Consider the following 24,293-nt stretch of genomic DNA (forward strand, 5'->3'; position numbering starts at 1 on the left):
ACTTTTCTTTTTATTATTTCTGATTTGGCATTATTTTTATTTTAACTATTTAATATGCATATATAGTGCCTATAAGAAGTGTTCAATCCCCTTGGAAGTTTTCAGGGTGTAATGTTTTAAGTACAACAGAATCTTTTTCTGTTGATCAGTGTCGAAGAAGCCAAATTAAATCTACTGTGATTCAATGTTGTAAAACAATAAAACATGAAAACTTCCAAGGGGTTTGAATACTTTTTGTAGGCACTGTATATACTTACTGAAATTAATTGATGTATTTTTTCTCTATATTATCATGCATTGTACTGTTGCCGATAAGTAACAAATTTCAGGACATATGCTGGTGAGATTAAACCTGATTCTGATTCTGAAGATGACATCACACAACTATTATATGACAAATAAACTCTTCTCAGGCTTCCAGTCTGATACAGGTATCAATTATAACTGACACTTCAGTGATAAACTCTTCAGAATATGGCAGAATTTGTCATTAAAACGTCAGTTATAACTGATACCTGTATCAGACTGGAAGCCCGAGAAGCGTTCATTCATCATATATGCTGGGAAATCACCAGATCCTTTTTTACTATATGACTCATTTACATATATATATTGAGCTTCAACACAGAACCGTTCAAATCTGTATCTCAATTTCCTGTGTGTTTATCTCTTTGCTCCATTTGCGCTGTTTCTTTAAAAATGTGTTTATTTGAATAACTCATCAATTTTTATTAAATGCAGACCTCTGGAAGTGAAAGATCTTTTCACTGGGATGGATAATGGCAGAATGTTTCCAGCCACATTTCAAAATGTCTTGTATCAGCTAGGAATAGAAATGGAGCATGAAGAATTCAAAAAACTGTTGAAGAGGTATGGAAATTTATTAATGATGATGCTGCTATTATTGAAGTGCTTCATAGCAAATGTTTTCATGGTTTAATTGTGATTCCACAGAACTTAATTTCTCCACAACTTTGAAGGAAGAGTCATATTAGCAGGTTTATGATCACCATTCCCTCTAAGCTGCACGGACACGTGGCCTTGCAGGAACTGAAATGCTCCCGTGCACATAGCCTTTGTGCCGTGCAGCTGGACGCAGCTAGGAAAAGTTTATGAAATGAGAAAGATTTTCTTTGTTGTACTGTATTTCATTACACCAATTAATAAATAAAACCAAAAGTTTGTGATTTTCTAATTTTCATTTTAAATACTCATGGTATGCATATTACAAAAAAAAAACAACTTTTAAAATGCTGTGGAATTTTTAGGCTGCATAAAAATTTCCTGCCCTCTTGGTTCGCACAGCTGTAAAAAGACATTGTTTATGATATAAAAAACAATTAGGACTGCAGGGCTGAAGAATTTACCAAGACTGCAAAGAAAAGTTATGCATTGATTTGAAATCAAAGATGATAATTTAAAAGTTAACCAGTTAATTTAACTGCGAGTCAAAGTAGGTCAGTGACAACAGAGACAATGGATGAACGGTATTTGTCCAGAGGTAGAACAGAGTGCAGATGATTTAGGAATGACTTCCAGGGAATAAAACCTACTTGGAGTTTAAGTCCCAAGTTATGATCAACTCATTTGCTGAAGTTTGCAAAAATATAAGTTATACAGTGGATTCTGGTTAATTGGGGCAGCTGCATATTTGGGACAGATGAATGTTGCCAAAAAGTTTCTAACTAGGGTCAGAAGTGTGCACTTGTGTGGCCATTAGACTACACTGTGCTAAGAGCAAACAATTTTTCTATAGCATCAGTTTTGTGTGCTTGTGTTCAAAAAGCAGTGATTTTTTGTCACAGATAGTTGGCAAGAAATAAGCAGTATTGTGGCAACCCACTTTCTGCGCAGGCGAACCGGCTCACAAATAGCCAGCGCGCGGGGGGGAGACTTTGATAATGCGCCTCTGACGTCATTTCCGCCCAGAGAGGGCGGGCGCTAGGGATTAAATGCCAGCGACGCGAAGTTTGAATAAACTAGTCTCGAAACGACTTACCGACTGCAGGTCGTTATTTCAGCATTGTGTGTAGCACATCGCTACATTGGTGACCCCGACGGTCCAAACGGTATTTGGACCAAAATTGACCGACTCTTCATCTGTTCATGCAGTTTCGCTAAAACTGCTGACTTTCTGGACGCTGCGACCACACGTGTGGTTTAGCCAAGCAGAAGCCCAGTTCCAGATTCGGCAGATGTCCTCTGATTCCACGTGTTACTATCACGTGGTGAGCGTCCTTGACCAGGAGACGGCCGCCCAGGTTGTGGATTTCATACAGTCGCCCCCGGAGGAAGGCAAATATGAAGCATTCAAAGCACTGCTCATTGGGACCTTTGGCCTCTCGCGGCATGAGCAGGGTGCCCGCCTGCTTCACCTGGACGGTTTGGGAGACAGACTGCCGTCAGCATTGATGAACGAGATGCTGCCCCTGGCTGACAGACACAAGCCCTGCCTCATGTTCGAGCAAGTGTTCCTAGAGCAACTGCCCGGGGACATACATCTGCTGCTGGCCGACACAGATTTCAGCGACCCCCAGAAGGTGGCGGCCCAGGCAGACGTGCTACGTCCGTCAGTCAGATTACCAGGCCACGCGCCCAACAGCAGACCAGACCAGGCCCGGCAGGGGGGCGCACACAACACAGAGGCAGGAGTGAGGAGGCCAGTGAACAGTGGTGTTTCTATCACCAGCGGTGGGGCACAAAAGCCCGCCATTGTCACACACCCTGTAAGGGCCAGGGCCAGGGCCAGCTGCTGCTAATGACTATGGCGGCTGGCCACCAGGACGGCCTCTTGTATGTCTGGGACAAACAGTCGGGACGCCATTTCTTGGTCGACACGGGAGTGGAAATCAGCATCTTGCCCCCGACGGGGTACGACACCCGCAACAGGAAGCCAGGACCCACGCTGAGGGCCGCAAACGGCAGCACGATACAGACCAATGGCACCCGCACAGTGCAGCTGCAGTTCGGTGCCAGCTGGTTCACGTGGGACTTCACACTGGCCGCCGTGGCCCAACCACTCCTGGGGGCGGACTTCTTGCGAGCTCACAGCCGATGTTCAGCACCACATCCCGACCAAGGGACCACCCCTCCAAGCCCACGCACGAAGGCTCCCCCCGGAAAAGCTCCGCCTGGCGAAGGAGGAGTTCAAGAGGATGGAGGAATTGGGGATCATACGGAGGTCCAACAGCCCATGGGCCTCCCCCCTGCACATGGTGCCCAAAGCAGCTGGGGGTTGGAGACCATGAGGCGACTACTGCAGACTGAACGAGGCTACCACTCCAGACCACTACCCCGTGCTGCACATACAGGACTTTGCAGCAAACCTGCACAGGGCAAGAATATTTTCCAAAGTAGACCTCGTCCGGGGATACCGTCAAATCCCGGTGCACCCTGAAGACATCCCCAAAACAGCACTCATCACCCCGTTCGGCCTGTTCGAGTTCCTCCGAATGCCATTCGGCCTGAAGAATGCCGCACAGACGTTCCAGCAGCTAATGGATGCGGTGGGACGCGACCTGGACTTTGCGTTCATCTATTTAGACCACATCCTAATAGCCAGCAGTAGTCGCCGGGAGCATCTGACCCACCTCCGCCAGCTCTACTCCCGCCTGAGTGATTTCGGCCTCATGGTCAACCCGGCCAAATGCCAGTTTGGTCTCGATACCATCGACTTCCTGGGCCACAGGATTACCAAAGACGGGGCAACACCTCTGCCTGCCAAGGTAGATGCGATCGGTCACTTTGCCCGGCCCAACACGGTCAAAGGCCTGCAGGAGTTCGTTGGTATGGTGAACTTCTACCACCGCTCCCTCCCCTCAGCAGCCCATATCATGCGCCCTTTGTACACCCTGATGTCGGGTAAAGGCAAGGACATTACTTGGGACGAGGAGGCCGCGGCCGCTTTCGTTAAAGCCAAGGAAGCCTTGACAGATGCCGCGATGCTGGTGCACCCCAGAACGGATGTTCCCACCGCCCTCACAGTGGACGCATCCGACACAGCAGTCAGTGGGGTGCTGGAGCAGCTCATCGAGGGGTGCTGGCAACCCCTGGCGTTCTTCAGCAAGCACCTACGACCACCCGAAATCAAGTACAGTGCTTTCGACCGGGAGCTGTTGGCACTGTATCTGGCAATCCAGCATTTCAGGTACTTCTTAGAAGGCAGGCAGTTCACCGCGTTCACGGACCACAAACCGTTGACCTTCACGTTCACGAAGGTGTCCGATCCCTGGTCGGCTCGCCAGCAGCGACATCTGTCCTACCTCTCTGAGTACACGACGGACATCCAGCATGTCTCAGGAAAGGACAACGTCGTGGCGGACACACTCTCCAGACCAGCTGTCCAGGCCCTGTCCCTGGGGGTGGACTATGCAGCACTGGCGGAGGCGCAGCAGGCAGACGACGAGATGCCCAGCTACAGGACCGCAGTCTCGGGTTTGCAGCTGCAAGACTTTCTCGTAGGCCCAGGTGATAGGACCCTCCTGTGCGACGTGGCTACCGGCCAACCTCGCCCCATCGTCCTGGTAGCCTGGAGGCGGCGAGTTTTCGACTCCATACACGGTTTGGCGCACCCATCTATCAGGACAACCGTCCGGCTGGTCTCCAGCAAGTTCGCGGGGCACGGACTTCGCAAGCAGGTCAGTGAATGGGCCAGAACATGCGCGGTGCCAAACAGCCAAGGTGCAGCGGCACACTAAAGCCCCGCCGCAGCAGTTCGAACCCACCCACCGGAGGTTCGACCACATTCATGTGGATATCGTGGGCCCCCTACCAGTGTCCCGAGGAGCGCGGTACCTCCTAACTATGGTAGACCGGTTCACGAGGTGGCCAGAGGCAGTCCCGCTCACCGACACATCTGCCGATTCCTGCGCCCGAGCACTGATCGCAACCTGGGTAGCACGCTTCGGGGTACCGGCCCACATTACCTCCGACAGAGGCGCACAGTTCACCTCCAGCCTGTGGTCGGCTGTGGCCAGCCTGTTGGGAACACAGCTACACCACACTACTGCCTACCACCCACAGTCGAACAGACTGGTGGAACACTTCCACCGTCACTTGAAGTCGGTTCTCGTGGGCCGCCTGAGAGGACCTAACTGGGTGGATGAGCTTCCCTGGGTCCTGCTTGGAATTCGCACAGCGCCCAAAGAGGATCTGCACACCTCATCGGCCGAATTGGTGTACGACGCACCCCTGGCCGTCCCAGGAGAGTTCATACCAGCCCCAAGGGGGTAAGAGGAAGAACCCACAGCAGTCCTGGACAGACTACGCGAAAGGCTCGGCAATCTGGCCCCCGTGCCGATTTCACAGCACGGACGGACCCTGGCCCATGTACCCAAAGACCTGCAGAACTGTAAGTTTGTGTTTGTACGAAGGAGCGGACACCGGGCACCGCTACAGCGGCCGTACGAGGGGCCGTTCAAAGTGATCAACAGCCACAGGTCCACATACGTTCTGGACATTGGGGGGAAAGAGGAGGTTTTCACGGTGGACTGACTCAAACCAGCCCATGTGGACTTGGTGCAGCCGGTCGAGGTTCAGGCACCGCGGCGCAAAGGCAGACCTCCCAAACAGAGGCTGATCCAGACTGTGGACATTGGGGGGGTGTATCGCCGGTTCTGGGGTGGGGGGGGGTTATGTGGCGACCCACTTTCTGCGCAGGCGAACCGGCTCACAAATAGCCAGCACGTGGGGGGAGACTTTCATTATGCACCTCTGATGTCATTTCCACCCGGAGAGGTGGGCACTAGGGATTAAATGCCAGCACCGCGAAGTTTGAATAAACTAGTCTCGAAACGACTTACCGACTGCGTGTCGTTATTTCAGCGCTGTGTATAGCACATTGCTACTGTATGACAATTCAAAACTGTTTTGCTGACTGCAGTTTCAAGCATTCAGGCTTGGAGATGCCAGAAACAGCCGGAAGTGTAAATGAAACAAATTCACTCCTTCAACAACTACAAAGGTTTCGATGAGTTATTCAAATTTATACAATCACCTTGAACATTACAATGAAAATGAAGAGTTTGAGAATGCAATCATTGGAAATTGTATGAAGGCAATTTATTATCTGCACTCGGTGTCTGTGCTAATTTTGTTCATTTACAGTCAATCAATAGAACACTGCAGCGTAAATTGGATGAATTCCTTCATTAGTGAGTATTAGGAACTAGTACACATTTTATACATTGGTAGTATTCTAGTTTGTTCTATATTTCATTGACATATATAATTTGGTACTCAGTTGTCTTTTTTATACTATTTTAGCTACTTCTGTGAAACTGCAACTAATTGGGACAGCGGCTTAATTGGGCCAAAATGTATTGGTTCCGATGTGTCCCAAATAGCTGGAATCGACTGTATTTAAAATCTACAAAACAAAGCTAAATTCCAACCAGTCTGCAGAATAACAGCTATCTCTGTTATATAGGCCTACAGCAGGGGTTCCCAACCAGGCACCCCATGGACCCTTCAAACAATAGTAGGGTTCCCTGTCATAAAAAGTTTGGGAGCCCTTAGCCTGCAGACGTGTTGACCATTTCCTGTTTCCTGAGAGCAACTTCTCAATGAAGACAAACATTGACATTGAAAACCACGTGTCTGTGGTGACTTGGGCTTTCCGAGGAAAATTGTTTGAAAATCAAGATTTTAATGGCAGCACAAAAATCCTGGTTTATTAGAGTTACAGAAAACCAGAATAAATTATATTTATTTATTAATCTTAGATACCTCGAAACATACAGTGAACTATGTCGTTACCAGCACGATCTGAGGATGTGCTTGGGGAAGCTTTGCAAGTGTCACTACACATTACGGTACAAACCGAGTTATGACATGGAAACGGACTTTCAGCTCACTGAGTCCGACCACCCACTTAGACTAATCCTGCATTCACTGTTGCCTCTAAGCTGTGTGGGCACACGGCTGCGCCATAACTGAAATACCCCCATACACATAGTCTTTGTGCCACACAGCTGGAACTTTCTTTATATATATTTATTAAAGTGCCGCACCATTTTCAGGCGGTGTAAAAAATTTCTTGCTCACATGCAGCTGTAAAAAAAAATTAAAGGGAAAGTTGTCTGCATTACTCATTTTTAAATATCTCCCCATATTCTCATCATTGTGTATTTAATACTTAAGTAAGCTTGTATATATATTATTTGATTAAGCATTCTTGTTCATTTAAATAATTCATTATGGGTTATATGTATAAATATGTGAATTGTGTACATCATCACACTACCATGTGATACGGGTGTGCTTCACTTAAAGTAAACTCAAAGTTAGACCCGGATTTCAGACTCCCGCGTCTTCCTTAGAATTAATTCAATGTTTTGAAGTTACAAGATATAACGCACATCCGCTACCACCAGATTCTATCATTCGCCCAAAAACCGTAGGCAATTTAGAGTGGCATGTCTTTAGGGTGTGATAGGAAACCATTGCATCCCAAGGAATCCCATGCGGTTACAGGAAGAACAAATTGCACACCGGCATCTTCACCTGAAGCCAGGATCAAACCCAGTTCTCCGGCAACCGGAGGCAGCAGCTCTGCAAGATTTGTCATTGTTCTGCTCAAAGCACTTGCAAACCATGTGGCAAAATGTTGGTTGGAAATTGAACCTGGGTCTTCTGTATGTCAGCCAAGTACTCTACTCTGAACCACATATGTGACCACAGACAGCAATGATCTTGTGTGGTTCTGAGATAGTATTTACATATTTATTTGTTTAGTGAGATACAGAGCAGAATAAGCCCCTCTGGCCCTTTGAGCCACGCCACCCAGCACCCATGATGTAACTCTAGCCTAATCATGGGAAAATTACAATAACCAGTTAACCTACTAACCGGTATGTCTTTGTACTGTGAGAGGAAAGCAGAACACTGGGAGCAAACTCACACATTCCATTGAGGGGACATACAGACTCCTTACAGAACTCTGAACTCCGACACTCTGAGCTGAAATAGTGCCACCCTAGATTGCCACGTGTACATCGAAGTATGCAGTGAAATGCATCGTTTGTGTTAAAAAAGCCCAACACAGTTCGAGATGTGCTGGAGGCAGCACACAAGTGTCACCACACTTCTGGTGCCAACGTAGCATGCCCATAATGTACTAGCACTGAGCCTAATCGACATGTCCTTTTGGAGTGTGGGAGGAAGCCAGAGCATCTGGTGGAAACATGGGGAGAGTGCACATACTCCTTACAGAGAGTGGTGGGAATTGAACCCTGATTGATGGTACCTAGCATTGCACTAACTGCTCTGTTACTGCCCTGTACCTGGACTGTAATCAACTGCAAACACTGGGGAGATGCCTTCGGTGCTGTCTCTACATTAACCTCCATGTCCATGGTCACAGTCCTTTCCCGGGCTTGAACCCCCAGGTTTGAGGCTCTGATCATGCTCGGCCAGCTCCAACGGGCAAGCCTCCTCAACCCCAGCTCCTCAAAACAGGCCATATCCGGCCCCTGAACCGTTGCATTCTGTTCTGGGCTGAAGGTGACGGTATTTGAACGAGAGTGACGTGGTGTTGGGTGATGGCCCAAGGGCAGGGGGATAGACATGTCAGCAGAATAAACAGGCCACTGAGTTTTAATAAGAACTGTACAGAACAAAAGGAAAAATAACAAACGCTGGACCAACAGGGCTACTAACTGAAACTCTCAAATTAAAATCTAATGCCCTTACCATGGCTTGGAAGCAGTAACTTAATATTAAATAAATTCTGCTTCTTTACAGTGTCAATCTAAATTGTAATCTTCTTTCCTGGAACATGGACTAAATAAGCAGGGAGCGTTGACATCGCTGTGCTTCAGTCCTGACTCGACGAGACTGAAATGAGAGGAAGGGAGTTAAAAATAACCACAAATAAACCATAATTGGCTGGGATGCGTATTCTTATGAGTGTGATTGCTGACCTCTCAACCCCTTTCAGCTACCTGTCTGTGAGGGTGTCCAGACTCCAGAACAGAGTATGTTGTTGTGACACAAAGAGGGGCCTATATCCTTGCAGGGAAATTTGTCGAGTGCTAAACAGGAGGGTTTAAAGTACATCAGTTATGGGGGAGGGGACACTGAGCAAGAGCAACAGGGATTGAGAGGGAAAATAAATCCACCATGAGTGAATGGTGGAGCAGATTTATTGGGCCAATTGGTTTTATCATCATCATCTTCACGTGCTGTGTTGTATGACATGGCCGATCATGGTCTCATCACCATGATTTTTCTTGGCAAACTTTTCTACAGAAGTGGTTTGCCATTGCCTTCTTCTGGGCAGTCTCTTTACAAGACGGGTGACCCCAGCCATTATCAATACTCTTCAGAGATTGCCTGCCTGGCGTCAGTGGTCGCATAACCAGGACTTGTGATATGCACCACCTGCTCCCATGGCTTCATGTGACCCTGATCAGGGGCTAAACAGGTGCTACACCTTGGCCAAGAGTGACCTGCAGGGTAGCGGAGGGAAGGAGCATCTTACACCTCTTTTGGTAGTGACGTATTGCCACCCCGCCACTAAAGTAGCCTTATGGTGTAATGTCTATAATACATAACATTATGTCCATTTTTGAACACAGCACTTTGTTCAGCTCCATTTAGGTTTATGCTGTTACGTAGTGGCCTAGGTGTGCAAAAGCTAATTTAAGTCTTGCTACCATCAGGTACTATATCCTGCATTTTCTTGGCTTTGCATTGGTCCTTTACAGACCTGAAACATCACCATTCCCACTGATGCTGGCTGACCTGCTGAGTTTCTTCAGCAGATTGTTCATGGCCCTTCACATTGTTGTTTTATTTTTAAATTGACTCTGCAGACAATTATTTATGTTTCCTTCAGGTATGACCCCCATGAAACTGGAACTGTTATAGCCGACAGTTTACTGCGAACACTCGGCTTCCAGGCTAAAAGCGATCAAAGTGAAGAATGGAACAAAACCTTCTCAGCTCTTGGCAAGACAAAACGATTCAGGTTGTCAGAAGATCAGCCCAGTACGTGTGGATATTTTTCCTATTCTTCAAGTTACCAGGGAATGGTTTTAACTATCAAACATCTGACTGGTGGAGTGCAGTAGCTGGGCACCCAATAATACTGTCAGGAAAATCATTCTGAGGATCAATTCTCATTGGTGGGGGTGGGGAGGGGTGTGTGTGTGTGGTCCCATAGTATGTTGCCAGCTTTAGGATGGACCAATAGGTTTACAATCAGTGATGAAGTTCAAGATGGCTGCACGCCCCATGTTTATCCCTTGCTGGCCAAATCCCACCTGCACCAAATGGCCTTAGGAAAAGTTATGTTTCTGGGCAAGTAGTCGTGTTATTTTAAAAATTCTGAATTTGATCTCCTGCAGTCTCCTGTGTCTGCTCAACACACACAAAATGCTGGAGGAACTCAGCAGGCCAGGCAGTGTCTATGGTAAAGAGTAAACAGTTGACCCTTCAGCAAGACTGGAGAAAAAAAAGATGAGGAGTAGAGTAAGACGGTGGGGGGGAGAAAGAAACACAAGGTGATGGGTGAAACCGGGAGGGGAGGGGCGAGGGGTGAAGTAAAGAGCTGGGAAGTCGATTGGTGAAAGAGATACAGGGCTGGAGAAGGAGGAGTCTGATAGGAGAGGACAGAAGGCCATGGATGAAAGAAAAGGGGGAGGAGCACCAGAGGGAGATGAGGGCCAGGTTAAGGAGGTAAGGTGGAAGAAGGAAATGGTGAAGGGTGGGGGTTTCATTACTGGAAGCTTGAGAAATCGATGTTCATGCAGTCAGGTTGGAGACTACCCAGACGGAATATAAGGTGTTGCTCCTCCAAGTTGAGTGAGGCCTCATCATGGCGGCAGAGGAGGCCATGGACTGACATGTTAGAATGAGAATAGGAAGTGGAATTAAAATGGGAGGCCTCTCCCCCTCTCTCCTTCACCTAACCCCATTCCCTTTTCCCTCTCTCACCTTATCTCCTTGCCTGCCCCTCACCTCCCTCTGATGTTCCTACCCCTTTTCTTTCTTCCATGGCCTTCAGTCCTCTCCTATCAGACTCGTACTTCTCTAGCCCTGTATTTTTAACCAATCAACTTCCCAGCTCTTTACTTCACCACTCCTTCCCCCCTCCCCATTTCACCCATCACCTTGTGTTTCTTCCTCCCCTCCCCCACCCTCTTACTCTGACTCCTCAACTTCTTTTCTCCAGTCTTGATGAGGGGTCTCAGCCCGAAATGTCAACTGTACACTTTTCCATCGATGCTGGCTGGCCCGCTGAGCATCCTGAAGATTTTCTCTCTTCTGCCTGCTTAGGATTTGGATGTTGCGGAGAGTGCCCATGGCTTAGAATAACATTTACATGATCAGAAACTGACTTGTGTAGGTAGATGAGGTTCCTCTAAACTGCAAGAAAGTGTCTCCTCTGCCCAGCTGTAAGTCCCATGGTAATAAGACCTCACTTTCAACTTAACTCACTTTCCCTCCGTTTCAATCAGTCCCATGGAACTAAGTGCTCTCCTGTCCGGATTAATGTGAAAATTAGATGTGGAAATAAAGATAAATATTGTAAAATCTTAAATAATATTATGACCAACAAATCCTCATTTACTTTGCATGTATGGTTAAGATACCAGCTTGGAGGATGTGAGAGCATTGACCAACAATGTCTCATTTTGACCAGCTATGTCTAATTTTGACCAATGATGTCATATTTTGACTGACAATATTTCACTTTGTTTGTGTGTAAGGTTGAGACGGCAGCTTGGAGGATGTGAGAGCTTAATTTGGTTAATGCCAAGTCAAAAAGTAATTGGGGTGTGTGTACTTAACTTGATGCATAACTAAGTCAATTTCAAGATTTCAAATACTTATAGTATTTTAAAAACTTTGCCAGTTGATATTAAAGGTAAACATGATTTGGATGCATTTCAAAGTACACCGATACGTGTGCCAAATGGGAAAAATTCAATAGCATTGCCAAACTGAATTTTATTTTAATAATTGATAATTTTTCACATTCAAATATAGGGTTCTCTGCTAGAAACCCAACCAAAGCAGAAAGAGAGAGGAAGCTGACACTGGACATTGAGAACTGGTTGAAGGAAAAATTTAGAGAAGGTTTCAAAAGCATGAAGACTGAGTTCTGTTACTATGACCAAGACAATTCTGGAAAGGTAACAATGCACACAGAAGTTCTTGACATTTATCTTGGTAAAAGTACAATAATCACTCAAAGTTATAGTTTGTTCTCAGGCAGTTTTCTTTTCCTGTTTGTCTTTGTAATAGTATTTTGTTGCAAAGGCCTTTGTATGTCAGTATTGAGGGGAAGAGATAATAAACCTCAGTGGTCCTATCTAGAAATCATAGTTTCTTTCAGTTCACAGCAGAACATGCCAAAAGGTCATAATTCCAATTTTTGTGTAACATTAGAACAGAGTCTAGATTTAATAGCATAATTTCATAGTGTTATAGAGTAGAAAAAAATAAAAGGCATTCTTTATGGGAGAGTGTTGGAAAAATGATTTTTCACTGCTTAAATGCAACAGTATTTGTTAAAATGCAGTCAGATCATCTACAGCTGGTATCAAGATGATCTTTAATGTACTCTTAATACAATTTAAATGAAGCTTACTTTTGGAAACAAAATATACAAATCTTGGTTAGAATCCAGTTGCAACAAAGTTAAAGTTCTTGAAATTAATATAGGGCAGAGGCAAATTACAGTGAAATCCTTGTGCAATTCTGATAAAATTGTTACTATTTTGTATCAAGGTAACCAGGGAAAACTTCTTGCGTGTCCTGAAAAAATTTGACCTGCGACTCAAAGAAGATCAATTAAATACTTTCCTTGTGCGTTGCGGCCTTCAAGAAGTTGCACCAAATGTAAATTATGTAGAATTTCTTCACAATTTCCAAGACAGAAGTAAAAACGGGATTCCTCACAGGATTATAACTGATGAAAATCATAGGTAAGATTAATGAGGAGTCAGGCAAACACAGATAAGTCTTTCATTTTAATCATTCTAGGATTTGTCTCTGATAAGTGAAGTTGTATATAGTGATTAATCTGAGTATTGAAATTATACAGTGACTTCATGCAGTAATTCCTGTGAAATTATTGCAGGATGAGTTGTGTCTTTGATGTTTTTAATAACTCTCTATTATTCCACACAGATTTAATAAACTCAGCAGTTATGGCTCACAATCCTCAGTGACTGCTTTGGAAGCAAAACTAATGAATCTTTTGCATTATGAATTCCTTACCCTTTTAGGACTTTTTCAGTAAGTTAATGTTATCTCACTCATAGCTATCCTGAACTGATCAGAAAAACATTGTAGTATATTGTATGTTGTATCGATAACATCTTCAGGAGATCCTAAGTTGTTTCACTGTTAATTGTTTTTAAGTAGAATCACAGTTGTTAATATTGCAAAAAAAAAATTATAAGTACCAAGATTCCAAAATGAGCAATGAGTTAAGTGGCCAGTTAATCTGGATTACTGGTATTGGCTGTGGAATGGCCGATGACAGGAACAGCAGAAGTTTTCTTGCTCTCCCATGAATATTGTGATGGGATGTTTTTTACATCTCTCTATATTGTCAGATATGAGTTGTGTAGCGGCTAAACCAAACCAGCGGCCACTGCTGGCGATCCTATGGATTTGTTATACTTGCTTGACATGTCCTCACTCCAATAATGATTGCTTCAAAAGTTGAGGATATGCATTCGATTGTTTATTGGCAATTAGCAAACATATAATCTTGAAGCGACAAAACTAAAGGGCACCCAAGTATCAGCTAAGTGAAATTGAGCATTGTTGAATGACCCAGCTACAAACAAACTATGACTAACAAAGCATGAAGGCGTAGTTTATTCCCTTCACCTTTACCACAGTCCCACTCATTTGACTAGTTACCATAATAAACATAATAAACACACATAGATGTGGCTCCTACAGGCTGGTGTAATATTTTTCCAAAAGATGGAACACTTGCCAGTGTACCATTCAGCAAACACAGCATGAAGTTTTGATGGTGACATTCTAACACAAAGGGTACTGCAAAAGTAACATGATGTCAGGTATCACGCGATTACGTAGTAGGATATTACATGCATTTTACTAACAAATAAGACCGCTGTATTATCTTATTTTGCAGTAAAATTGACAACAAGAAGCTAGATGTAATCAGCCAGCAGGACTTCTGGTCAGTCTTAAACAGCAGGTAAATAATCATACCACCTGATACAAATGTAATGTCCTCCATGCCTCACTGGTGCATCGGGTGACAAACTTGCTGCATCTTTAGCAATTTATCTGTTTTACGAGGCTGGGTTGCTAGCTCGATGCTCAACTCAGCACCAGTGGAAAGCGTACTAGGAGCTGGCTGGATTTGAACCTGGGACCACTTGCCTCAAAGTCCTGTACAGATGTCACTACACCACCGGCCAGCTTTACCAACTGATGAATGGTTAATAATCTTTAATAAATTATAGGCATTATGTTAATAAACTCTAATATTAATTTTGCATCAATGAATTATAAACTGCAAATTTGTATACACAATTTCTGTTTCATTTAGGCAAAATCGCTCACTCTAATTACTGGTAACATTTTGTTGCTTAAAATTTCATTCAGTATGATTGTAAAACTCCAATGATAAGGACCAACAATTATGAATAAATTGAACATGTTTACTATCAATTAAACAATACTGGATGAGACCGTGCCAGCGACCAACTCCTTTTTTATTGCTATTTTTGCATGATTTTCATCGGGGCAGACTGGCTCTGTTGCCTCTCGTCAACAAATGACACAGTGCTAAATTAAAATGAACTAAAATGAACATTCCTAGACTGTTTCAAGGCCTCTGCTGTTTGATGTTTTACATTCTGTGTGGTTTTTTTTTTGTTGCTGTTTGCGCACTTAGTTCTTTTTTTGTGTGTGTTCGGTGTTTGACATTCTCTTTGAAAGAGTGCCATGGTGTTTCTTTGTTTCGTGGCTGCCTGTGGGAAGGCGAATCTCGGGGTTGTATATTCTATACATACTTGGTTAACAAATGTACTCTAAGACTTACTTTCAATACTTAATTAACAGCCGGTATTGCACAATGTAATATGGGCTTTTTGAATTGTTTATGCTCCTCATCTAAAGAGGACTTCCTGCTTCTCTGCTGATCACATCCTGAACCAGCTGGATAGAGTTCATATTTGAGACTCAGCCATTTGCTCTGGAGGTTAGAAAAATGGGGAATTCCTGGGAAATGTCTCATTTTCCAAAGGAAAAACTTGCTCCCAAATATGGGCAAGTATCTGATACATTGGCAATAGACCAACAGTGGATAAGCTTTTCTTCTGGCATTTTCTTTTTGTCCAAAGCAGGAGAAATAATCAACATGTCCAAATTTCTTTGCTACAGATTTGCAAATACATGGCATAATTTGTGCGTTTTACTGAAATGAACCTTTGTAAGGAGATTAAAATAGCATCTTATTTTAATACTATAGTGTATAATCTCATACATGTCTATCATGTAAGGTTTAGTATCAACATGACTGATGAAGAAAAGAATTATCTGAAGAATAGGATACCGCTTGATCACCAAGGGAATGTAAAATATCTTGAATTCATGTCCCTGTTTGACAAATGGTGAGTAGGTCTTTGCAAGCAGTACTGTTAATAAATAGATAAGGTATTTCCATTTTAAGACCATAAGAATCCATAATACGTAACAGTCATTGATCAAGTTTTCTACAATAATTCCAGTTGGTAAGCACTAATCAGTATTGAGGTTTAGAAGGTTAGCTGGTAATGTCAGTCCATGGCCTCATCTTGGCACAAGAGGTGGAGGAGAAACACCTCATATTTTCTCTCAGTAGCATCCAACCTGATGGCATGAATATTGATTTCTCCTTCTGGTCATCTTTTCCCTCCCCCTCCCTCCTTCTTCTATTCCACACTCTGGCCTTTTACCTCTTCTTACCTACCCCTCACTTCCCCCCCAAGTCCCCTTCTCCCTCCCTTTCTCCTATGGTCCATTCTCCTCCTATCAGATTCCTTCTTCTCCAGCCCTTGACCTTTCCCACCCATCTGGCTTCACCTATCACCTTCTAGCTATCCTCTTACCCCTTCCCTCACCTTTTTATTCTGGCATCTTCCCCCTTCCTTTCCAATCCTGAAGACTCATCTCGGCCTGGAACATCAACTGTTTATTCACTTCCATAGATGCTGCCTGACCTGCTGAGTTCCCCCAGCGCTCTGTGTGTGTTGCTGATATTCATCAATTGTCTATCCATTATGTAAATGAATGGACCACAGCTGCTGTAAACAATATGATCAAACGGGTTGCATTTGGCAGTGAGTGGCAAATGATTGAAGCGTGCCATTCAGCTTGCACTTCCATCAGCTTTTGATTGATGGTTTGATTTCAGCTATGTATCTGAGCTGCTTTAGCATTCACGACAGAGTAACACAAGCGACTGGTAAATGTGGTAGTCTTCAACTAACCGGACTGTGATCCAAATGAAACATGCACAGTGTAAATCAGGAACTTCATCTTTAAGTTAGGTCAGTAAGCAAAGTAAAGAGGATGTGGTGGAAAAGCTAAGTATAAACAAAGAAGATGGAAATAATTCTGAGAGAAATTTAATTCAGAAGATAGATAGATAGATAGATACTTTATTCATCCCCATGGGGAAATTCAACATTTTTTCCAATGTCCCATACACTTGTTATAGCAAAACTAATTACATACAATACTTAACTCAGTAAAAATATGATATGCATCTAAATCACTCTCTCAAAAAGCATTAATAATAGCTTTTAAAAAGTTCTTAAGTAGTTTACTTAAATACATTAAATACAATCAACCCCGGCACTTTAACATATCTTACTCCTGGCGGTTGAATTGTAAAGCCTAATGGCATTGGGGAGTATTGACCTCTTCATCCTGTCTGAGGAGCATTGCATCGATAGCAACCTGTCGCTGAAACTGCTTCTCTGTCTCTGGATGGTGCTATGTAGAGGATGTTCAGGGTTTTCCATAATTGACCGTAGCCTACTCAGCGCCCTTCGCTCAGCTACCGATGTTATACTCTCCAGTACTTTGCCCACGACAGAGCCCGCCTTCCTTACCAGCTTATTAAGACGTGAGGCGTCCCTCTTCTTAATGCTTCCTCCCCAACACGCCACCACAAAGAAGAGGGCGCTCTCCACAACTGACCTATAGAACATCTTCAGCATCTCACTACAGACATTGAATGACGCCAACCTTCTAAGGAAGTACAGTCGACTCTGTGCCTTCCTGCACAAGGCATCTGTGTTGGCAGTCCAGTCTAGCTTCTCGTCTAACTGTACTCCCAGATACTTGTAGGTCTTAACCTGCTCCACACATTCTCCATTAATGATCACTGGCTCCATATGAGGCCTAGATCTCCTAAAGTCCACCACCATCTCCTTGGTCTTGGTGATATTGAGACGCAGGTAGTTTGAGTTGCACCATATCACAAAGTCCTGTATCAGTTTCCTATACTCCTCCTCCTGTCCATTCCTGACACACCCCACTATGGCCATGTTGTCAGTGAACTTCTGCACATGGCAGGACTCCGAGTTATATTGGAAGTCTGATGTGTACAGGGTGAACAGGACCGGAGAGAGCACGGTCCCCTGCGGTGCTCCTGTGCTGCTTACCACCGTGTCAGACCTACAGTCTCCCAACCGCACATACTGAGGTCTATCTGTCAAGTAGTCCACTATCCAATCCACCATGTGGGAGTCTACTCCCATCTCCATTAGTTTGTGCCTTAAGATCTTGGGCTGGATGGTGTTAAAGGCACTAGAGAAGTCCAGGAATGTAATCCTCACAGCACCACTGACCCCATCTAGGTGAGAGAGGGATTTGTGCAGCAAATACATGATAGCATCCTCTACTCCCACCTTCTCCTTATACGCAAACTGAAGAGGATCCCGGGCGTGCCTGGTTTGTGGCCTCAGATTCTGTATTATCAGCCGCTCCATGGTCTTCATCACGTGCGACGTCAAGGCAACAGGTCTGAAGTCATTCAACTCCTTTGGTTGTGGTTTCTTCGGTACCGGGACAATACAGGATGTTTTCCACTGTCTGGGTACTCTTCTCTGCTCCAGGCTCATGTTGAAGATGCGCTGTAGTGGTTCTCCCAGCTCAGTCGCACAGGCCCTCAGTAATCGTGGGGAAACTCCAACCGGTCCCGCCGCCTTGCTGGTACAGATCTTCCTCAGTTGACCTTCCACCTGTGCAGCCGTAATCCTGGGCGTGGGCAAGGTCTCCTGTGAGTGGCTATTTTCCTGTTAGGGAAGTAAGCCTGGTGTGGAGTAATGGAACTCCTCACTTTCCAGTACCAAATGGCTGCATCATTTCTCTATTAATAGATCATCTACACTAGAACTCTCCTTCTGGTGTGATTAGTGAGTGGGTCAATGAAACAGTGTGATGTCTGAGTATTAAGTTTAAAAGCCCATCCAATGGCAAGGTACTGATGTAGTTCAAGAAGCGGAATAACTGATTGATTTAACCACATATTCCAAATGTTAACAAATCTCCCCCTGATTTACCCTATAGTTCATTTTTTAAAAAAGATTCTAATCATTAAATACAGTACAGTAGTAATTTTATATATTGCATTGTGCTACTGGTGCAAAAAACCCACAAATTTTATGGCATATGTGAGTGATGATAAACCTGATACTGATATGTGTCTCTATTGTGAACTGAGAGTGGGAAGGGGGCAGGAAGAGGGGAATGATGGTTGGGAAAAGAGGAAGGGAGAGGGGAGGGAGCAGAAAGCACCAGAGAGACATTCTGTAATGATCAATAAACCAATTGTTTCAATTCAAATTATCTAGTGCCTCAGGGCTGGGTGTTGTCTGCATTTGCCCCACCCTTGCCCGGGACTACTTCTCTGCCACTTGTTCCACACCCCTCCTGTGGTGCTCTACCCACGCCTTCCAAACTTCCTTTGTTCCCACCAGATTTACATATTCTCCCTCTGCTCCATGTAGACAAAAACAGTACTGTGCAAAAGTCTTGGGCACTCCATCTATTTATCTATATATAAAACTAAGACTTTTGCATTGTTCTGTATACATTTGATTATTTCTAGCCAACTTTAAATGATGCTGAGAATGTGACACCCAGGATTGCTAAGAGATGGTAAATGTTCTATAAATTAGCCTTAGCAAACCTAGGTAAGAGGCAACATTAGTAAAGTTTGCTACTCCTGAATACTAGACAGCTGGCTTTGATGAAGTTCATGTGTCAAAATTAAATATTGATCTTGCCAATAGTTTTGAGTGGAACTTTGGGTTCATGTTTGATGAATAGTTTTTGCATTAGGGTGACTGGGACCAATGGGACTGTTTCATTGCAAAGGCAATATGGCCACAGGAAATATAAAAGCTAACAAGACAATTTATTTTATAACTCTCCTATCTACTCTAGATTAAGCTAAAACAGGGGTGTAGCAGTTAATGTAATGCTCTATGGTGCCAAGGATTGGGAGTTAGTTCCCACCACTGTCTGGAAGGAGTTTGCACGTTCTCCCGGGTTTCCTCCGGGTGCTCTGATTTCCTCCCATGTTCCAAACACTATGGGTTGGGGTTAATATGTTGCGGGCATGCTATTTTGGCACTGGAAGCATGGTGACACTTGGAGGCTGCCCCCAGCACATCCTCCAATGGTTGTTGACTTAAACACGCGTTTCACTGCGGTTTCGATGCTTCGATACACATATGAAAAATAAAGCTGATATTTAATCTTTAGAAATAAACCATACATGTTATTGCAACTTCTTGTAAATTCATATCACATTGTAAGACATGTGCCTTGGTTGCATTGTAGCAAAGGAGCAAAGAGTCTTTTGGGTGACAAGTCCATGATGACGAACCTCAGCAAGGAACAGCCAATGAAGAAGGAGCATAGTTCATCAAGAACCACAGATCGGGTAGGACCTGAGCTTTCGCTTCCTGGGCTGCATGTTGATATTTTGTATCATTTTATACCAGGGGTTCTCAACCTGGGGTCCAGAGACCCCTCGGTTAATGGTAGGGGTCCATGGCGTTAAAAAAGTTGGGAAACCCTGTTTTATACGATGTTATTATGATATGTGGGTTGTAAGCAAAGAAAAGATGGCTGGAATCATTTAGCACTCTTGTGTGCGTCAAAACATCAAACTTACAGAAATTAGTGAAAACAGCTAAAAGGAAACGGCCAATCATCCCTGATGAAGATGACAGAGTTTGTCATTGAAACATCAATTAAAATCGATACCTGTACCCAGCGGGAAGCCCAAGAAAAGTTTATTCAAAAACTACTGATATTTACAAAAAGTTATCGGCCAGAAAATCCAATACCAGCTCCATACTTTGTCCAGTGTGAACTCCTAGAAGCCCAATATATCTCTCTATCTCTCTCCCCCTCTCTCTCCCTCTCTCCCTCCCTCCCTCCCTCCCTCCCCTACTGAGAGCAAACCACACCAATTTTTAGGCACTAGGCAATAGCATGCCACATGAAGCAGAATATGATGCACCCCACAATGTAGTTACAGTCATATTATAAAATAAACAGGAATATCTACAGTATACAAACAACACATACAGTACACATTTACACATCCCCATTATTAAAGAAAAAGAATATTCCACCATGTATGGCGGGAAAGGCACCAGAAAGCCAACCCTTTAGGCCCCATTGTAAGAATATTGTGGTGAACTACATATACCTGTCTGGACACGCCCCTTGCTGACTGCTCCTGTGGCTCCTCCCACAGACCCCTGTATAAAGGCAATTGAGGCCTGAGCCTGGCCTCATTCTCCAGGATGTAGTATGGTGGTCAACTACTGCTTGTTCTTTCTTCCAGTCAGTAAAAGCCGATATCTCGACTTCACGTCTCAGCGAGAGTTATTGATGGTGCATCAAATATACCAGGGAAAAACCTTGTGGTGTGCACATTCAGCATAACGGCAGCAGAATGACAAGGGGTTTTGTGTGTGTGTGTGTGTGTGTGTGTGTGTGTGTGTGTGTGTGTGTGTGTGTGTGTGTGTGTGTGTGTGTGTGTGTGTGTGTGTGTGTGTGTGTGTGTGTGTGTGTGTGTGTGTGTGTGTGTGTGTGTGTGTGTGTGTATGTGTACTGAGTCCATTTACAAAGCACTCTCCATCACATACTATCTTTATTCGATTTGTACAAATTATGATCTTATTCAACAAGTCTATTATGATGGGTATCACCTCAGAGTGCCCAGTATCCAAGTATATTTTATGTTCAGATAAGCTCCATAAATCCATTAGATGAAGCCTTGCTAACTGTATGCTTCCAGTTTCTCAGTACACATTCCTGTAAGACGAGGTTTTATTCGAAGAGTGTGTGTCCATTTATTAAATTGACTCAGTGGTGGAGAGTTATTGAAGGAAATTGATAAGCTCTTTAGATAGATCTCAATTTCTCAATATTTTTGCACAAGTGGATTAACTTCCTAATAAGCTAAAGAAATATTCATTTTCATCATAACTATATATAATTCAGCTGCACAACTTTGTAAGTTTGAAGAAATTCTGGCCACACAGAACATCTTAATGTTAACCTTACAATGGACAATTAAATATTTGTGACAATGCACACTGCAGTGGTTACTGTAAATATTTGTGACAATGCACACTGTAGTGGTTGCTGTAAATATTTGTGACAATGCACACTGCAGTGGTTGCTGTAAATATTTGTGACAATGCACACTGTAGTGGTTGCTGTAAATATTTGTGACAATGCACGCTGTAGTGGTTGCTGTAAATATTTGTGACAATGCACACTGTAGTGGTTGCTGTAAATATTTGTGACAATGCACGCTGTAGTGGTTGCTGTAAATATTTGTGACAATGCACACTGTAGTGGTTGCTGTAAATATTTGTGACAATGCACGCTGTAGTGGTTGCTGTAAATATTTGTGACAATGCACACTGCAGTGGTTGCTGTAAATATTTGTGACAATGCACGCTGTAGTGGTTGCTGTAAATATTTGTGACAATGCACACTGTAGTGGTTGCTGTAAATATTTGTGACAATGCACGCTGTAGTGGTTGCTGTAAATATTTGTGACAATGCACACTGTAGTGGTTGCTGTAAATATTTGTGACAATGCATGCTGTAGTGGTTGCTGTAAATATTTGTGACAATGCACGCTGTAGCGGTTACTGTAAATATTTGTGACAATGCACACTGCAGCGGTTACTGTAAATATTTGTGACAATGCACGCTGTAGCGGTTACTGTAAATATTTGTGGCAATGCACACTGCAGTGGTTACTGTAAATATTTGTGACAATGCACGCTGTAGCGGTTACTGTAAATATTTGTGACAATGCACGCTGCAGTGGTTACTGTAAATATTTGTGACAATGCACACTGCAGTGGTTACTGTAAATATTTGTGGCAATGCACGCTGTAGCGGTTACTGTAAATATTTGTGACAATGCACGCTGTAGCGGTTACTGTAAATATTTGTGGCAATGCACACTGCAGTGGTTACTGTAAATATTTGTGGCAATGCACGCTGTAGCGGTTACTGTAAATATTTGTGACAATGCACGCTGTAGCGGTTACTGTAAATATTTGTGACAATGCACGCTGTAGCGGTTACTGTAAATATTTGTGACAATGCACACTGCAGTGGTTACTGGAAAACAAACCTAAGTTGCTGAGCGACTGAACCTGTCAACACTGTATGACGCATTTCCAAATAACAAATTTCCAAATCTAAAAAGGAACATTTGGTCCTTTATTATGAAACCAGCAAAGACGAATGATATTGTAAAGATAAAAGACTAACAGGACTAAATTAGCGATAGAACCAACCAATACTAAGTGCAATTAGCTGTCCAATTAAATAAGTATTCCAATGCGCTCTTAGCGTATTTAAGCAAATTAGAATTAGTGTTCTATACATATTTAAGCAGTCCAGTTAACAATTAACAAAAAAATCATTCCCCGTGGCTTACTCACTCTCCATTTGACAAAACAACTAACAAACCTATGATGGAATGGCAGAGCAGACTTGATGGGTTGAATTGACAAACGCTGCTCCTATGGCTTATGGTTTGTCATCTAAAACACAGATATGTAACTATACTCACTTGCTTCTACCATGTTGCAACCCACTTGGCAGTTGACCATAATAAACACACCACAAAGTACAATACAGACAAAAAGATAGATACATAGCTCCTACAGCATACCTCAATATTTAGGACCTTTGGTTAAATATTGGATTATAGAAAGTGCAGGCATATCTTTCAAAGGTGGTTTCGTGAGTGTATGAATTTAAAAAGCATTGAGAACTCATGCAGATTGTAACATGCTACACAAAATACTGGAGGAACTCAGCAGGCCAGGCAGCATCTATGGAAAAGAGTAAACAGTGGATGTTTTGGGCTGAAATCCTTCAGCAGGATTGGAGGGGAAAAAAGGGGAAGGTGTAGAGTTAATATGCTATTTTATTTCAGCAACATTTCTAAATTTATTCCTCCATTAGATCACAAAAATTATACAGAATCTCTTGAAGAAGCATTATGGAATGGTGGAAGATAGCTTTAATAAGCTGGATACAATGAACACAAAGCAGCTTTCTCCTGAATCAATGTACCAGCTATTGAAACAGTTAAGGAGTCTTGTCTTTTTGTATTTTGATATAGTTAACAGAAATGCACATTTCACAGCCACAGGCTTTCTTTTCAGTAAATTGCTCACAGAGTATCATCTTCCACAGGTTCGACATTCACCCGCCAATCTCTCGAGGTGAAATCAGTATGCTCTGGAGCTCCTTAATTACCAGCCAGAACAATACTTTGGATTTCTGTCAGTTTGTTCGTCACTTTGGCTTCTCACCTAAGTCAGCTTGTTTCCCAAATGCAAAATTATATCCACCAGTTAAAGGTGACAGCGACTTTCTGATACGATCCAAAAAGCTGAACTGTGACACTGACATCATTGAGAATAACCTGCAAGCCAAGGTTGAGTAATAATTAAATTAAGAAATTCAAATGCATTACATTCATTATGGTTAATTTGTGCATAATTTTATTTGTTACTTTTATGAAATATTGCAGAATATTGGGAATATTGTGGAATACTTTTATTATTCAATCAGAATGCATCTGGGCTCAAGAAAATAAACAACAAAAATGGATACCATAATAGTCAGGAGAAAGCATCCATTTACTTCATTGTTTAGATGGTCATGTCATTACCTTTTATTGAAAATTAGAATCTGCATTCTGTCCTGGCAGTTGTATAGCAGGGGTTCCCACC

The 24,293-nt window shown here is 43.4% G+C and overlaps 1 protein-coding gene across 4 annotated transcripts in view; it reads left to right on the top strand.

The window, feature by feature from the left end:
• The window catches only part of LOC140715474 (EF-hand calcium-binding domain-containing protein 6-like), a 74,276-nt gene that overhangs the window by 43,798 nt on the left and 6,185 nt on the right, over positions 1-24,293 (top strand). For 2 of the 4 annotated variants that reach the window (XM_073027718.1, XM_073027722.1), the window contains 10 exons: positions 742-870; positions 9,839-9,990; positions 11,995-12,140; positions 12,739-12,935; positions 13,141-13,248; positions 14,126-14,191; positions 15,504-15,614; positions 19,840-19,942; positions 23,518-23,642; positions 23,752-23,995. In XM_073027718.1, the coding sequence (XP_072883819.1) occupies positions 742-870; positions 9,839-9,990; positions 11,995-12,140; positions 12,739-12,935; positions 13,141-13,248; positions 14,126-14,191; positions 15,504-15,614; positions 19,840-19,942; positions 23,518-23,642; positions 23,752-23,995 (1,381 nt within the window). The remainder of the gene's footprint in view (positions 1-741; positions 871-9,838; positions 9,991-11,994; positions 12,141-12,738; positions 12,936-13,140; positions 13,249-14,125; positions 14,192-15,503; positions 15,615-19,839; positions 19,943-23,517; positions 23,643-23,751; positions 23,996-24,293) is intronic. The other 2 variants (XM_073027720.1, XM_073027721.1) reach the window with 2 other exon arrangements.

The sequence above is a fragment of the Hemitrygon akajei genome, chromosome 23, assembly GCF_048418815.1.
Source record: "Hemitrygon akajei chromosome 23, sHemAka1.3, whole genome shotgun sequence".
Classification (NCBI taxonomy): Eukaryota; Metazoa; Chordata; class Chondrichthyes; order Myliobatiformes; family Dasyatidae; genus Hemitrygon; species Hemitrygon akajei.